This window comes from Dendropsophus ebraccatus, chromosome 9, assembly GCF_027789765.1.
Source record: "Dendropsophus ebraccatus isolate aDenEbr1 chromosome 9, aDenEbr1.pat, whole genome shotgun sequence".
In the NCBI taxonomy this organism is placed as follows: domain Eukaryota; kingdom Metazoa; phylum Chordata; class Amphibia; order Anura; family Hylidae; genus Dendropsophus; species Dendropsophus ebraccatus.
In genome coordinates this window covers 70,153,240-70,171,204 of record NC_091462.1, presented here as the reverse complement: position 1 = coordinate 70,171,204, position 17,965 = coordinate 70,153,240, and the positions used below count along the sequence as shown (strand labels likewise).

Genomic DNA, 17,965 nt, shown 5'->3' with positions numbered 1-17,965 from the left:
AATGGGGAGTCTGATGCTCCGTCATTCTCTATGGGCATCGGACTCTCCTGTGAGCGCGCGCCGGGCTTCGGGAGCTGAAATCTCTGTGACCCGACCGCATCAGGGAGCGGGACCCGGCACAATTAGGTAAGTATAGGGGGGCTGTAACGGGGGGTTGGGAGCCTGTCACCCTGGCACGGAGGGGGGGGGGGTGGCGGGTGGTGACAGGTATCCTTTAAAGGGAATCTGTCAGCATTCAGACCCGACCTGACAGTGTTATGTAGGTGACAGTGCCCTAGTGGACATGGAACCTTTTGTTTAGCTGTCCATGCAGCAGAAAGTGAGCAATCCTCCTTTTTCTGTATCGAAGAGTCAGTGTTCTAGTTCCTTCTCCCTTTAATAATTCTGGCTCTCCCTCAGCATTTAAAAAATTTGCTCATGTAATTGGTGTGTCCTGCATCCTAAACCCATAGCTGAAAAGAGCAGCTTAAAGCCATTTCCTTTAGCTTGGAGACTCAAGGCACTTGCGCCGCTTTTCCCAGCTACATAACCTATGTAAGTGTAAAATGCAGGATGTGTGCGGCCGTTTAGATCAGCAGCGCATGCGCAAATTTTGGAAATGATGTGCACTGGAGGCTGAAATTGGCAAGATTGACAAAGAGGTTTCCAGAATATTTACAAGATGGAAATACCCCATTAGATATACTCCAGCTGCTCCATTTTTCTGTTGGAGAAAGAAAAGAGACCTATTTTTTTTTAATATGATTTTATTATTTTACTTCTTTTTAATACACTGATACAATATATTGAATTTAAATTGATTTTCAATCATTTAATCTGAAATTTACAAGTTACACCTATGACTTGTATTGAAGCAAAAGCAGCTCACTTGCGGTAACAACACACTGGGCACAGACATGATGGCAAAACACAGACCAGATGTAGTAATGGGAAGCTGTCCAGCATCAGCTATACTATGTCAAAGATCTACATGTAGCTAGGTAAAGAGGTTTCTTTTATTCAACATCACTGATGCTACAATTCTTCTCATTACTACAAATCCAGGATATAAGACCATAGAAAACAAAACTAACAAATACAGAGTTGCCAGATTCCCTCTAAATAAAAGCAAAATGTTCTAACTAAAATATACTAGTGTAGCTCTATCTTACAAGTAGATTGCATTATATACTGTTTAGTAGCTTCCAGTGACAGATTACATTGTAACAATGCATCCAAAAAATTGTCATCTTATATCTTCATTGATTATTATTATTAATTTTTTTTTAACAAATCCCCATTTTTGGACAGATAGCAAAGGGAAAAAAAATGAGTGTCCGTACACAATTATTTAGATTCTGCCAAGAGGAAACCATACAATAATTTTTAGGGGTACTGCAGGGGAAACAAAAAATATTTGCCAATTAAACTTCTGGGCATAAATGAGCCTCATCTACTTGGAAGGATATTAAAGCCAAAGCCAGGAACAGACCATAAACAGAGAACAGCTGATAAAGGAAAGATTGAGATTTCTCATCTTTTCAAATCCATTCCTGGCTTTGGCTTTAATAATTTCAAATGAATCTGTCTGTATAAACACACCCTTACATATACCAGGGGCTCATAAGTCAGTCCTTTCCCACCCAACCCAGAAGTTCTATTCTGCTACTTTTCAATACAACTGTGGTCCCTACACTCCTGCAGAGATGCCTCACTCCCCCACCAATCAGGTAGATGAGCAGCACCAATTCCCTCTGTTCCAGGGGTTGAATTGGTGACATGCCACCTAAAGATTTAGACTGTGAAGTTATCAAGCCAATCCCCAAGAGCAGAGGGGAATGGTGTCGCCCTTTACCCAATAGATGGGAAAATGAGTGAACTCTGCAGGAGTGCAGGGTCCACAGTCATATAGAGAAAAGTAGCAGAATAGAACTTCTGGGTGGGGTACCCAGGGGGAACAGCGACAGCCTCTCCACAGCCAGTGGCTATTGCTAACCACCCGCTCTGCTAGTGGTTATAGAATTTAGTGCTTGCTGTGGAGAAGCTGATGCACTGCGGTATATCGATGGTCAGCCTCCCCCAGGTACTTAATGGAAGTATGTATATAAAGAAAAAAAGAATTCATTAATTTTAATGAAAATTACATTACAAAATAACAACTTTATTTAAACAATGTTTTAGCAATAAAAGAAAATCTCCATAGTAGTACTTTGGCTACCTGGCATCTGTGATTTATTCCAGTTATAACAAAAGGCTTTTTTTTAAAAAAAAATATTATAACTTATACTTAGAACTCAAAGCTGCACTGCAGCCATGGCAGTTATGGTGGTTTAACCAATAAACATATATTACGTACAGCGATCAGGCCTTCTCACACATGGATTTTTTAAAGTGATATTGTCACCCGCTTACTCTATGTGCGGTTCTTTGCACCATCCACAAGCTTAGATGCTGCACATTCAATATATACCTGTATAACACTTGTCTGTCTTCTTTCTGCTCTAAATTCACTTCATTTTATCTGTGGACAGTGGCACCTAGGTGGGGGGGGGGGGGGCTTCACAGCAGTTGGGCCTTCTTTCCTATATGAACAGTGTCATCTAAGCAAGGTTGGGTCCGAGTACTGACAGAATCCCTTTAAGGGATTTCACTTTACCCTACCATAGGATGCCGCTAAATCAGCTGAATGAAGGGACTGAAATGCAGTACCCAAAACAGTCACATATCTATGGGCATTGCAGTCAGGTACTGCGGTAAAGGTGGCTGTAGCACACTCCAGTGAACCCGCCCAGTTGATCAGATGGAGACCCCTCCTCGTATCTTTCAGAAGCAGTTTTAATCACCTGATGCAAATGTCCCAATTTACAATTGATACATCCACTGGCCTTTCAGACCTCTGAATCCAGCGTTTTATGCGCCCAGTCTGCAAACTGTACAGCTGCTTGTCAGCTGTCCCTGCCACCTCAACCCCTCCACAGGTTATAATGGGACTCAGCAAACCACTTCACTTGCTTCTCTGTAATGCAGATGGCTTTGCCTTGATAATGCACAGATGAGAAGTGAGAGGGGAGGCTGGGAAACTGCTTTTTTAATACATAAAGAGGGTTTTTTGCGTAATAAAACCTATTACAGAGTTTCTTAAAATCGTTTGCACTATTGATTAATGCAAAAAAAATAAAAAATAAAATGACAGTTACACTTTAAAGAGGACCTGTAGTCACCCCAAACAAAGTTCTGAACACCATGTGATAGCTTAGGATGCCCTGAGTGTAATTCTATTTATACCCCCCCAAGTACCCTAAAAGTACCCTAGATATTAGTGTGTTACTTGACTTGTCTTAATTATAATACTGCCTGTGCAAAGTTGGAGAGAAGCAGGATTTAAAGAAGCAGTCCTGAAAAATTATTTTCCGGTCCTGCGGCACCGTTCAAATCCTGCATGCTTTCACCTCACCACTCTTCTGACCGGTGTTCTGTCTCCATGTTGATTGAAGGCCGGAAGTCACGCTCTTCAATGCATCTCTATAGGAGAGTGTGGCCTTCAATCAACATGGAGACAGAAGAGCAGGGATGTGAACGTGTGTGGGATTTGAACGGCGCCTCAGGACTGTAATGAGCAGGGTCGCGGGACATGGATCATTGCTGGGGAGTATAAGTGTGCAGAAAGAAATTTCCAGACTGCTTCTTAAAATTGAGATGAACGTGCAATCCCTGCTATAGTTCCCTTCCTGACAGCTTTGAACAGATACTGCTGTAGAAGCATTGGACTTCTGTGCAGGGCTGTCAAGCAGTAATCTATAGCAGGTATTGTCTGCTCATCGCTTCTCTGTATACAGTGAAGTTCTTGCGGGATGTTGGAGATTCTTCCCTCTAAGCCCTTTCTATGTAAATCAGGCCCCTCAGCCTCCTCTTTGAATCTTCAGACAGACATCAGAACACCAGTATCTCAAGAACAAAGAGGTGGTGTATCAAAGTATAAATGGCACTACATTCAGGGCACCCTAAGCTATCAAATGGTGTTCTATCTATTTGGAGTGACTACATGTCCTCTTTAGATAGTAGAAATTGTACAGTATGTAGCAATTTGGATCCATACAAACACTCCAGGAAAACACTGAATCTGACAGAATCAGATGGGAACATTTTCATCACAATCTACCAGAAATGCCACCTTGGGCTTTGGGCCTGCCACGTGAAAAGGGTTGTCCGGGATAAAATTATCAATAATGATCTTTTCGTGGGTTCCGGGGGTATGTCAGTTTAGGTGTACTTAACTGTCCCGCTCCCCCGTCGCTGCCGGATCTTAGGCTAGTATAGGGAATATGCTGACTGCATATCCGGAGGGAGCAGGGGTGTTATCGGATGTTTTCAAAACACTGACAGTGGCGGAGAACAGGGGGCCTCAGAATTGGCAGGGGAGCAGAACAGGTAAGTATACATCACTGACATGAACCCCGCAGCCCCGGCAGGATAGTTAATGATCAATTTATCCTGGACAAACCTATGACAGCATAAAAGTATTGTATTTAACATATTTTGAATGATCTTTTCCCTGACAACTTCTACTTCATCTCATGTCATTCATTGCATGACATTGTATGTACCAAAAAGCGAACTCAAATCTTTAAATAAAGCAGCAAGAGCATAGTGCAAGTAAGTCAAATAATATTCATTTGCTTGTGTGGATTTTATAAAAAAGAATAAATAAATAAAGCTTAAATACAGTAGTGCTGGTGAGGAGTACTGTCAAACCGAAATCTCTTAATGGTTGCAACACTGTCTTGTAGTATATTTTCTTTATCCTCACCATGATCCTTGTACATCCTATTGCACCCACATTTCAATTTATAATCATTTGACCTATTCATGTTTTCTTCTGGATGTGACATGGAGAGTGTTTGACGACAAATCATATTTATTTCAGTTTGATGAAGCCATGGGTGAGCCAGACAATCTGCAGCTGTAGCTCTGTCCCTGTAAACAGTCATTTGGTAGAATGTAAACATACTTTGTGATTCGCTAGCATCTAAAAAGTATATTATTTTTTCACATACTGTATTTTTCAGACCATACACCCACACACTGAATCATAACAATAGTTTGAAGAATAAAAAGGGGAAAACATTTTTAGTGTACATATTCTTTGGGTAATATTGGCCAATATGGTGCATAAGCACTACCATAGTGCCTTACAACAATACCAGCCACAGTGATGTTACCCTACCCTGAGCTCACCAGAGATGTTGGGAGGAAGGGTTTAAAGGGAACCAAATCAGCCCAATTGGGCCGATATGGTTCCCTGGAGCGCTCTATAAATCTACTGCAGCATCTGCGGCCGGTACGTGCAGAGACTGCTGCAGGAGCTTTATACCGGAGAAAAACGAGTTTAATAACTTGAATGCGAGACAGGTAGTCATCTGAAGTAGGGAGGTAGTCATCTGAGCAGCTTCCCGGACGTTTTTAGTCACTGCTCTCTGCCTGTCAGCGTGCTCGGAGGGGATGATTGACAGAGAGCCCAGTAACGGACCTCCCTGCCTGTCACTCATCCCCTCTGAGCGCAATGACAGGCAGAGAGCGGTGACTAGACATGGGCGGGTAGCCGCACAGATGTCTGCCTCCCAGCCTCTGCCTTTGCCCGCTCTCAAGTCCTTAAACTTGCTTTTCTCTGGCATAAAGCTCCTGCAGCAGTCTCTGCACGAACCAGCCGCAGCTGCTGCAGGAGCTTTATACAGCGTTCCAGGGAACCATATCAGCCCAATTAGGCTGATTGGTTCATTTTATTTAATTTATTTATTTGTCAGTTATTGACCACTTTTCAACAGTTTTTTTTTTTAATTTACTGCATTTTTTGAATTACACCAAAAGTTATAACCATGGCTATTTAAGTTTGCCCCATATTTAGAGCCTAAAATATGGATGGAAAAAGATACACTTTCAAAAACTAAATCAACAGGGAATGTGAAATAAAGCAAGTTTGCAACTTACAAACAGGAAGTCCCAGTCATCTGCACGCTCACAGAGAAGGCAGTCATTTGATTGACGGAAGCTCTTTATGTTCCACCAGCCAAGTATAGCTTTGTTTTAAAGGAAATCTGTCAGCATCCGGGCACTACCTGAGGCGCTGACAGTGTGCTGTAGTTGGCAGTCCCATTGTCAGCATGGTACCTTTTAGCAATTTGTCCATGCAGTGGATTATGCACAATTCCGTGTCTCCTACTGTAATGAAGAGTCAATAAGGAGTTGTGGCTCACTCTTTGTGCCTCACTCTAGCACACCTCACCACTGCTTCCTCCTCCCTCTTCATCACTGCAGCCCAGCCTCCTACTAAGTTAAAACTCCTGGCCTGTGTTGGAACTAAGAGTAAATCACCTGTTTAGAGCAGCATCAGTTTGTTTTCTTTGGGTTAAATCTCCTAATGGAAATGAAATATAGTTATTTATTTGTACTCATCATTGTATCATTTTTAAAAGTGCAAAGAAATCCCAATAAGGTCCATATTAGTTTTCGAATTAGTTTTTTTTTTAATACAATGATGAGAAAAAAATATAAAGTATTTTTTTTCTCATCATTGTATAAAAAAAAAAAAAAAATAGGACCTGATTGGAAATTCTTTGCTTGTTTAAAAACGATATAATATGAGAAGAAACAAAAAGATAAATAACTATTTCATTTCCATTTGGAAATCGAACCAAAGAAAAACTGGTGATGGTCTCTAGACAGGTAACTTACCCCTAGACTACAGCACCTACCAGTAGAGTGAGAAGGAGGCAGGGCAGCATTCATTAGTCATGAAAAAGAGGAAGCAATTGTGAGCTGTGTTAGGGTAATGGTACGTTTAAACAGATTTATCTGACAGATCTTTGAAGCCAAAACCAGGAACAGACTAAAAACAGGGATCAGGTCATTAAGGAAAGACTGGGATCTATCCTCTTTTTAAATCCATTCCTGGCTTTGGCTTCCAAAATCTGTCACATAAATCTTTTTGTGTAAATGCACCCTTATGCTGCCAGATTTATCTGACAGATTTTTAAAGCCAAAACCAGGGACAGACTATAAAAAGAGAACAGGCCATGAAGGAAAGATTGAGATTTCTCCTCTTTTCAAATCCATTCCTGGCTTTGGCTTCCAAAATTGGTCAGATAAATCTCTCTGTGTGAATGCACCACTAGGGTCCGTTTACACAGAAAGATTATCTGCCAAAGATAGGAATGGATTTGAAAAGAGGAGAAATCTCAGGCTTTCCTTCATGGCCTGATCTCTGTTTATAGTCTGTTTCTGGCTTTGGCTTCAAATCTTTGGCAGATAATCTTTCTGTGTAAATGGACCCTTAGGCACAAGCGCTGAGGCTCAACTCCTCATTGACTTTATTTCACATCCTCTGTTAATTCAGATTTTGAAGTGTCACTGTCGTTTCATTTTTTTTTGCAGAAATCAATAGTCCAGGCAATTTTAAGAAACTTTGTAATTAAGTTTATTAGGCAAATATGCCATTATCTGCATTTAAAGAGACTTTTCCCAGGTCCCCCCTGCTCAAATTTCTGTCATCCACTGCTCATTATCAGGAAATCGACATCAGTCGATCCTGTCTGTGCTATGGAGAGGGGAGGGGGGAGATTAGCAGCAGAGAACAAAGGATTACACAGCAAAGAGCCGCTGAAAGCCCCTATTCAGAGGTCAGTGCTGATGTCAGAGAAGAGAGCCTGGTGATATAGCTGTAAATGAACTCTTTGTTGTCCAGTTTTGCTGCCTTATCTCCCTCCACCCCTCCCCTCTACATAGAGAACAATGAAGACGGGGGGGGGGGGGGAGCTTTAAACTGCTTTTTCATGAAAAAAAAAATGCATTTTTCGGCTAATAAACCCAATTACAAAGTTTCTTAAAATTGCCTGTACTATTGATTTCTGCAAAAAAAATTGACAGTGACACTTTAATAATAAAATACAGGTGTGCACTTAATTTTGTCTGTGAAAATTACATCTATAAACTTATAATGTAGCAAACTTATATTAATATTATAAGATATATAACATATTGGTAGCGGAAGCATACAATAGAATTCAGTTATATTATAATTATTACGTTAAAATTTTAGGAACTTTATTTACCTTTACTATCAGAAACTTATGTGGGAAGTATATGGTTATACGACGTGTAAAGTCCACTGATAATAGTGTAATGTGAAATGTTTAGGAATTATTCACTTAACTGGCAGTCAGACCACCAGAAATCAGTAAGACTCCTAATGTTGCTCCATTCTTTTTACAGTGTTGTGTCTATAAACAGTAAACTTATTGTTATAACCCATAACAAACTGCCCTGTTAAAGGTTTATACACCACATATTATAACTTACTCAGGTTTCTGCACCAGTATGGACTTGATAAAATCCACGGCATTCTGTGATACTGAGACAAATGTTTCTGCTGAGTAATCAACTTTAAGCTGTGAAATATTCAAGTAGGTTTCCTGGTTATTTACACCAGCAAATGGTGATTCTCCAGTAAGAAGCATATAACAGATGACACCAATACTCCTGTAACAATAAAAAGACATGTTAGTGGATAACATATGTGATATGGCGTAAGGGAGAGACCACCACTAGAATAAATGGTGCATATGCGAGGCAAGTGCTCCAGTCATTCTTTAACGGAAACAAGTCCTTACATATAACAGTCAGAAAGAGCTACTGGAGGCTGCAAATAACTTTCTTTGTAAGGGTATAAACCCACACACCGTATATGCAGCATATTTACTGCTGCGATACGCAGCAAACTCGCAGCAAACTCGCAGCAAAATCGCAGCAGATTAGATCTAAATAACTGAACACAGCATCAAATCTGTACCAACAAATCTGCTGCGTATTTGTTGCATATCTGCTGCATATACGGTGTGTGGGTTTATACCCTAAAGGAGAATCACGTTTCCAGGGTCTTGTACAGATCACCCAGGGTCCTAGAAAGATAAAATGAAGCCGCCCTCACCTAGTGCCCAAAACAGCAGCTAATTCTGGCGCTACCAGACAGGCAATCACTGCATGCACTTTTGTAATACTGGGGTTTAACAGTAAAATGGGCAACTTTACTGGTCAATCATCTAGTTATTCACATGTGCCACAGATCCTGACTGCATGTAGCATTGTATTTTGAGTCTGGTCTCAAGTTACAATCCAGGATGTAGCGAGGGGGGGCAGGGAAGGCACTCCCGGCATCATTAGGACACATGATGCTGGGAAGTCTGTTATTCCACCGAGCAGCTTCACGCTCCATAGCTGGGGGGGGGGGGGCAAACAATCTTTGCCCCGGGTGCAGGAAAGACTAGCTACTCCTCTGGTTACCATTGTATGTTGAAAATATTATATTCTCAGGCCATTGTAAGTTGAGGGACCACTGTACTATCGACATGCCTTATATCTACTGTGGAGCACAGTGGAAGGGAGATCATCACTATTGGGGGAGCACAGGGGAAAGGGGGATCATCACTACTGGGGAGCATAGAAAAAGGTATTATCACTACCAGGGAGCAGGAGAGGGGATCATCACTACATACATGTAGTGATGGTCCTCCCTCCTGCTCCCCAGTAGAGGGGATTATCACTACTTGGAGGAGGGTGCTGGAAACATGTGGAGCCTAAAACGTTTGTCTGATAGATGCTGTGGGGACAAGTAATGGGTAAAAGAAGTCTTCATGGTGGCCTGAATGGAGAACAAAAGGGAAAGTGAACAACTTTAACGAGAGAAAACTGCTCCTGTGAGTCACTGGATGTAACTGTACTGTAATCACTATACAGTCACTACATTAACCGAACACTCCTATGTTTTTAATTCCTTGTGGCTGCATACGTTGGATGCCACCCTAGGGAGTCCTGGAGAACATGGATACAGCCACAGACTGCAGCTGCAGCTACCATAAATATACTCCAAGCAGATTTACATATTACCTTGTGTAACTGTATTGTAACTACTACAAAAATTATAAAATTACTATATATGCCATTTAACCTTCTGCTAATTTTAAATGTCCTATTTAAAGAGAAATGGTGAAAAATAATACACCAAAATAAACTTACCATATATCTGTAGAGGTAGATATGGGCTCATAATTGAGTACCTCTGGAGCTAATAAAAAATAAATAAATAATTAAGAATGGATTGGCCTACTTAAGTAAAGGCCCAACTACACAGTCCTGATTAGGCAGATTATCGCTCGATGTAATGGTGTGCTTACACAGACAGATTTATCTGACAGATTTTTGAAGCCAAAGCTAGAAATGGATTAGAAAAGAGGAGAAATCTCAGTGTTTTCTTTATTACCTGCTCTCTCTTTATAGTCTGTTCCTGGTTTTGGCTTAAAAAATCTGTCAGATAAATCTGTCTGTGTAAATGCACCTTAAGAGAATGATCAGCCAATGAAATGATCGTCAGCTAGTCGTTTCTTTAGGTCCAGACCTAAAATAATCAGGTGTCGGGCGTGCATCGCTACATTTAATAGTGATGCGTGGCTGACTGCTGATGACTGTAGTTTAACCCTTTAAGGACATGGCCCATTTTCGTTTTTACGTTTTCGGTTTTTCCTCCTTGTGTTTAAAAGGTCATAGCACTTGCATTTTTCCACCTAGAAACCCCCATGACCCCTTATTTTTTGCGTCACTAATTGTACTTTGCAATTACAGGCTGAATTTTTGCATAAAGTACACTGCGAAACCAGAAAAAAATTCGAAATGTGGTGAAATTGAAAAAAAAAACGCATTTCTTTTATTTGGGGGAAATGTGTTTTTACGCCATTCACCCTGGGGTAAAACTGACTTGTTATGCATGTTCCTCAAGTCGTTACGATTAAAACGATATATAACATGTATAACTTATATTGTATCTGATGGCCTGTAAAAAATTCAAACCGTTGTTAACCAATATACGTTCCTTAAAATCGCTCCATTCCCAGGCTTATAGCGCTTTTATCCTTTGGTCTATGGGGCTGTGCGAGGTGTCAGTTTTTGCGCCATGATGTGATCTTTCTATCGGTACCTTGATTGCCCATATACGTCTTTTTGATCGCTTTTTATTACATTTTTTCTGGATTTGATGCGACCAAAAATGCGCAATTTTGCACTTTGGGTTTTTTTTGCGCTGACGCCGTTTACCGTACGAGATCAGGAATGTGATTAATTAATAGTTCGGGCGATTACGCACGCGGCGATAGCAAACATGTTTATTTATTTATTTATTTGTTTACTTTTATTTAAAACCTGGGAAAAGGGGGGTGATTCAGACTTTTATTAGGGGAGGGGGCTTTTTACTATTAACAATACTTTTTTTTTTTTTTTTACACATATACTAGAAGCCCCCCTGGGGGACTTCTAGTATATACACTGTGATCTCTCATTGAGATCTCTGCAGCATAGATATGCTGCAGAGATCCATGAGATCGGCACTCGTTTGCTTTCGGCTGCTGCAGCCGGAAGTAAACGAGTGCCGAGCCGAGGACGGCGCCATCTTGGACGCGTCCCCGGCCGGCATCAGTAACGGAGATCGCTCCTCCGGGACAAGGTCCCGGAGGAGCGATCTCCCCCACTAGACACCAGGGAAACGTTGCCTCCGGTAATCGGAGGCAGCTGTCAACTTTGACAGCTGCCTCCGATTAGCTAATTAGCGGGCACGGCGATCAGACCGTGCCCGCTAATAGCGGCGGTCCCGGGCTACACGCGGCACCCGGGATCGCGGCACTTCAAAGCGGGGCCGCCGTGCGGCCCCGCTTTGAAGTGCAAGTGAGGACATAGGACGTACCGGTACGTCCTATGTCCTTAAGAGGTTAAATTAAGAAAGTACTTTACCACATTTCCTGGTGTCCTCGGGCCTTCCCCGGTGTCTGCAGCTCTGCCTTCTGCCTGCACTGAAAGGCCACAGCCACACGAGACAGGCCGCCAGCCGCTAAGCGCAGAGACAAAACAGAAGGCAGAGCTGCAGACACCGGGGAACGTGGTACTGTAAGTTATTTTATTATTTTACACTAAAGGTAAGGGCTGCACAGACATTGCTTATAATGTACATGCAGCCCTTACTGTCCAATAGTCGGCCTGCGTAATAACAAAAAATAAGCACCGATCTACCAAATTGGCACTCGTTTACAGTTTACGATCGGGCCATCTAATAGGACCCTAAGCCCTTGTGCAGATAGATCACTTAGAAAAAAAAAACGTATACCATTAATCCTTGTTTTCTTTTTTTACTGCCCCCACTAACACATAGCCCTTTTTATTGATATGCAAATGAACAGGAAGTGACCAGGAAAACATTTTCCAGGTTGTAAGAGCGCAGCTCAGTAGAACTATACATCTCAAAAAATGCCTCTTTCAGCCCTTGTAAGTTGTAACTGCCCACCATTGTTTGATTGACAGCCACTCAGCTATTTATGGTAATTAAAAAAAAACAACACATGACTATCATGTCATGAATGCTGGTTAAATGACTTATCTGCCTCCGATATTTACAGCCAGCACTGCAGCGGTAGACACAGGATAATGGTATAGAAATGCAGATAGGTGTATGTGTGTGTGTATATATATATATATATATATATATATATATATATATATATATATATATATATATATATATATACACACACACACACACATATACATACATACATATATATATATATATACACATACACACACACACACTATATACATATATACATATGACTACAGTACTTATATCTTCTGCATCTCTCTTCAAAAGTGAACAGAATGGCTTCAAGGCATGCACAGTAAGGGCCCTATTACACAGAAAGATTATTGTGCAAAAAATCGTTATATTGTTTAAATTTAAGCGATAATCTTTCCGTGTGCATGCAGGCAACAATTAAATAATTAAGGCTGGTTTTACATTGCGTTTTATAGACACAAATACATCCATGTTTTCAATGTGAACCCAGCCTAACGAAACTTTGTTCATAAAATCATCGCTAATGGCTCAACAATCGGTCGGTCTATGTACCCATTTGTTCATTGGTTCGTATAGTATAGAGTAGTGCTTCTCAAACTGAGGCAGGCCTCACCAGTGAGGCGCCCCCTAGTTGTTGGTGAGGCCCAGCTGGGGAGCAAGTTTTCACAAAAATAAATATGATCTTCACAGTCTTTTTGCTGTTTGCAAAAATCTCCATTTTAGCAACATTATTAACTTATTTTGTACTGGTTTTATTAGTATATAGAGCTTGGGAGACGGGTGAAAGGTAGCCTTAGTATTATTTTCAGCTTTTAAATGGGCTTTCACCACAGATGGTGAGGCCTAGGCTCTATTGGTCAGTCTGCTGAGGCCCAGGCATTGCCTTAATCTGTTGGGTGAGGCTCCAGTAGAAAAAGTTTGAGAAGCACTGGTATAGAGTGTACAAACGACCGTAATAATGATCATAATAATGATTGTAACTAACGGCTATCGTCCCGTGTATTATGGTAAACAATTTGAGGTCCTTCACTAAAGCCCTTGTTTGAAATTGTTTATCGTAGAGAAAAAAAACAACAACTTTGTCTAATAGGACCCTAACCCTGTATGCTTGGCACCTTTCAATCCTAGTTTAGTAGTAAGTGGAGCTCTAATGTTGTAAGCTTTAATGACAGTAAGTGTAGAAAAAGAGTACTTCCCACAGAAATTTAGAAGCTTGGAAGGAAGTAGTAGATAAAGCCAAAATGAAATACAGAAAATCCTTACAGGAAAATTAGTTGGAGGTGCTTTGTAAGCAAAAGGGAGTAAAAAGGAGATAGATTTTAGTAAAAACTTGTATCTTTAACCCACTTAAAATGCACAAAATCATTTGAAACTAGTAAATTTTTCGAACAAGACATCAATGCCAATAAGAACTTTTGAATCAATTAATGTATAAATAGAAAAAAAAACAAAAAAACAACAATAATTATTACCTAAATATTCGGTTGTGCCCATAATTTCTCGGATTTCAGAATTTCCAATTTTTCGGGACATTCCAAAATCAACTATTTTGATGTCACCTGGAGGTTCCAGTCTGCTGAGCAATATGTTCTGGAGCTAAACGTTAAGGAGAAAATAAAAAAAAAATTACTTAAAATGTGGGCAGTTCTGCCAATATGCATTCAAAATCTTTACCTTGCCACCTTGGGGAATAACTCTGCTCATGATCCACTTTATCATTAACCTCAAACTGTTCCTCCATTAAACAATAATCTTTATACATCGTCCACATGACAGCACCACATGGAGGAGGTCACCCTTGACCTAACAGGAACAGGAAATAAAGAGAGAGGTTAAAAGGGCACTTCCCCAATCCCATCTCAGTGTTTTTCCTGTTCCTGTCAGGATCAGATGGAATGCAGTTACCTGTGATCCATCCAGGTCATGGGTCCGGACGACAGCCTCAGAATGCGGTCTGAAATGTGATCCTCTGTTCCCCCTGGAAGGCCCGGTCTTGGCTCGGTGTCGGGTTCCTTGTTGGATCCCTCGTGGTCCCGGTCTCCCTGCGGCGCTCAATCTGGGTTGATGTAGGGGGACGATTCATGTTGCCGCTTTGATGCTCCTGGGCCTAGGCTCGTGGAGGATGTGATGTACGGATGACGTCAGACGCTGGCGCAGGATCCCCCGTACGGACTTCAGGGACGACGTTTTGGCGCCAAATTAAAAAACCTCCTCCTATCCAGAGTGCGGCGGCCAGCTGGGATACAGACAGACGTACAGGAGGCGGACCGGAAGTTCGTCAGTGGCATCAGGTGACTCGATGGGCGCCAAATTCAAATCGGACTCAGCAGTATTTAAGGGTAAGATGTACCTGTGTCTCTCTCTCCTTGCCATCATGGATTCTCCTGCTGCTACGGGAGAGGCTGCTGAGTCTACTGCTGCTGCCGGCTCTGTGAGTTAATCCCTTGGGGTCTCTTTTACTTAGGAAAAGCGATCCTTTCTGCTGATTCCCTTTTCCTATAATGGTTTACTTGGCTCTCTCTTCTCTCTCAGGGTATGTGCACACTGAGGAATTCTCGAGGAATTGAAGCAGAAAGTTTTCAGGCAGAATTCAAGCAGAATTTAAGCCCCCCATTGACTTCTATAGGATTCCTCTAGCAGATCTACAGCAGAAAATTCTGCTCGGAAATTCTGCAGTGTGAACAACAGAGCAGAAAACCCATTGAACAGAATGGGACTTTGCTCTGTACATATTTTACGGGAGGAATTTCAAGCTGAATTCCTCGCCTTTTCCTCAGTGTGCACATACCCTTAGGGAGAAAAAGAGACAAAAGAAGCCAAAAAATAGATGTGTGGGCTGTAATGATAATCTCCGCCTCCACCCAAAAAGCAAAAATATGTTATATCCGATTCTGAGGAAGAGAAGGAAGCTTCTGAAGGTGAAATTCCTACTGATCCCGCTCCTAAAGAGTCTAGAAAATTTTACTTCTCCTCTGAGGACTCAGAAACCCTAATTAGAGCCATAAGAAGTGTTATGGGTATTAATGATTCGGAACAGCCTGTGTCTATTCAGGATGCTATGTTCGGAGGCCTTAAAGAGTCACTGTCGTATTTTTTTTTTTTTTGCAGAAATCAATAGTCCAGGCGATTTTAAGAAGCTTTGTAATTGGGTTTATTAGCCAAATCTGCCATTATCTGCATGTAAAAAGCCTTTTCCCAGGTCCCCCCCTCCTTCCTCTTTTTCATCCACTCTGAAAAATCTGAAAATTGTGACTTGTTGCAGGAGACGTCCCCTGTCTGCTCTATAGAGAGGGGAGGGGGGAGGAGGAAGGAGGGAGTTAGCCGGCAGCAGAAAGCAGATAACAGAGGATTACAGGCACGGAGCTGGGTGACAGCTGTAATCTGAGCTCAGACAGGTCACTGGTGATGGTCAGAACAGATAACGGGTGAGGGATTTGTAGATTAACTCTTTGTTGTCCTGTTTTGGTCTTTTCTTTAGCTCTCTCCATAGGAGAACAATGAAGACAGGGGGGAGAGCTTCAAACTGCTTTTTCATGATAAAAATGCATTTTTCGGATAATAAACCCAATTACAAAGCTTCTTAAAATCGCCTGGACTATTGATTTCTGCAAAAAAAAAAATTCACGACAGTGACACTTTAAGCCCAAGAAAAGAACGTTTTTCCCATTCACGAAAATATTAAAGATCTTACTAAGGCAAAGTGGAAGGAGCCAGAGAAAAGACTATTTGTACCTAAAGAATTTAGTAACAGGCTAATATTTGATGAAAAGGATACTGAAACATGGGCTAGTATTCCCAAAGGAGATTTTCAAGTATCCAAGATATTAAAAAAGACAATGCTTCCTTTTGAAGATGCCTCCCAGCTAAAAGATGCAATGGATAGAAAGATGGAAGGACTGCTGAGGAAATCCTGGGAAGCTTCTGCAGCTATTATTAATCCAAATATAGCTGCTACAAATGTATCTAGGGCGCTCTTCATATGATTGGAGCAGTTAGAAGCACACCTGGGAGGTACTACCTCTCGGGAAGAAATCCTTAAAACCATCCCTATGCTGAAATTAGCAAGTTTTTTTGACAGATGCTTCTGCCGAATCAGTTAGGATGGCTGCTAAGTCTGCTGCCCTCTCGAACGCAACCAGAAGAGCACTTTGGTTAAAAAATTGGCAGAGTGATGCTACATCTAAAATAAAATTGTGTCAAATTCCTTTTGAAGGTGATCTACTCTTTGGTTCCTTCCTCGTGGAAATCCTGATAAGAAAAAAGATTTCCCTACACCTAAACAAGAAAAAGGTAAGAAACCCTTTTGTCGCTATACACAGTACACCCAAAGGAAGGACAAGTTTAGGGTAAAGGAAAAGGAGGAAGATGGTCCTACCCTAAAGGAGGATGCAGCACGGGCTTCCTTAATCCCTCTCCTGAGGGAAAAAAACAGAAAGTGACAGCTGCAGAGAGGGGAAGACTGTCTTTTTTCCAAAGTCAATGGGAGAAGATTACGGACAACCAGTTCATCTTAAACATCCTGAACAGTGGGTACTTAATAGACTTCTACTCGATTCCCCCCTCAAGATTCTGTATAACCCACTTCAATTCAAAACTTCTGATGGATTGTGTGACGAAAGGGGTTAATGATCTGCTATCATTAGGGGCAATCATCCCTCTTCCCCAAGAAGAAATCGGTTTGGGTCATTACTCATCCCTCTTCCTAGTCTCAAAACCCAACGGGACTTACAGGTCAATAATCAATCTCAAACCCCTAAACCGATCTATCAAGTACAAAAAATTCAAGATGGAGACAGTAAAATCTACCATTCCCCTTATCCATTAGGGGGCATCACTAGCAACCTTAGACTTGAAAGATGCTTACTTTGACATACCCATCCACCCTGCTCATCAGAAGTATCTCAGATTTGCAGTCCAGACACAGCATCAATTGGGTCACTACCAATTCCAAGCCCTACCCTTCGGAATCTCGTCAGCCCCCTGGCTATTCACAAAGATTATGTTGGAAGTAGTGGCCTATCTAAGGAAACAGGGGGTGAGTATCGTTCCATATCTGGACGATCTCCATCTCAATCACTCCTCTCTGTGCACACTCAAGATAACAATTTCTACCCTACAGGATCTCGGCTGGATAGTAAATCTGGACAAATCCGACTTGACACCAGCCTGCAGGAAGAAATTCCTAGGAATGATCCTGGATTCACACCTACAGAAAACATTCCTACCTCAAGACAAGGTGAATGCTTTAATGACAAACATTGCCTCTTTCAGGAAGAAAAAATCCACCACAATTCGGAAGGCCATGTCCCTCTTGGGTTCAATGACTGCAACCATCCCAGCGGTACCTTGGTGCAAACACCATGTTCGCATCCTACAAGCCGACATACTTCATGTGTGGAACAGATCCCCCCTAACGTTGGGCAGACGTATGTAAATTTCACAGAGGGTGAAGATTTCACTCTCTGGTGGCTAAAAGGGTCCAAACTGCGGAAAGGTTGCCCTTGGATTCTGGATCCGGTAGTTACAGTGACCACGGACGCCAGC

The 17,965-nt window shown here is 41.6% G+C and overlaps 1 protein-coding gene across 4 annotated transcripts in view; it reads right to left on the bottom strand.

Moving 5' to 3' along the window:
* Positions 1-762: 762 nt before the first annotated feature.
* STK17B (serine/threonine kinase 17b) overlaps positions 763-17,965 on the bottom strand; it is a 29,603-nt gene continuing 12,400 nt past the window's right edge. For all 4 annotated transcript variants that reach the window (XM_069983592.1, XM_069983593.1, XM_069983595.1 and 1 more), the window contains exons 5-8: positions 13,894-14,017; positions 10,045-10,093; positions 8,332-8,511; positions 763-4,953 (exon numbers count right to left, since the gene is read on the bottom strand). In XM_069983592.1, coding sequence (XP_069839693.1) covers positions 4,695-4,953; positions 8,332-8,511; positions 10,045-10,093; positions 13,894-14,017 — 612 coding nt within the window. In that variant the 3' untranslated portion in view covers positions 763-4,694. The remainder of the gene's footprint in view (positions 4,954-8,331; positions 8,512-10,044; positions 10,094-13,893; positions 14,018-17,965) is intronic.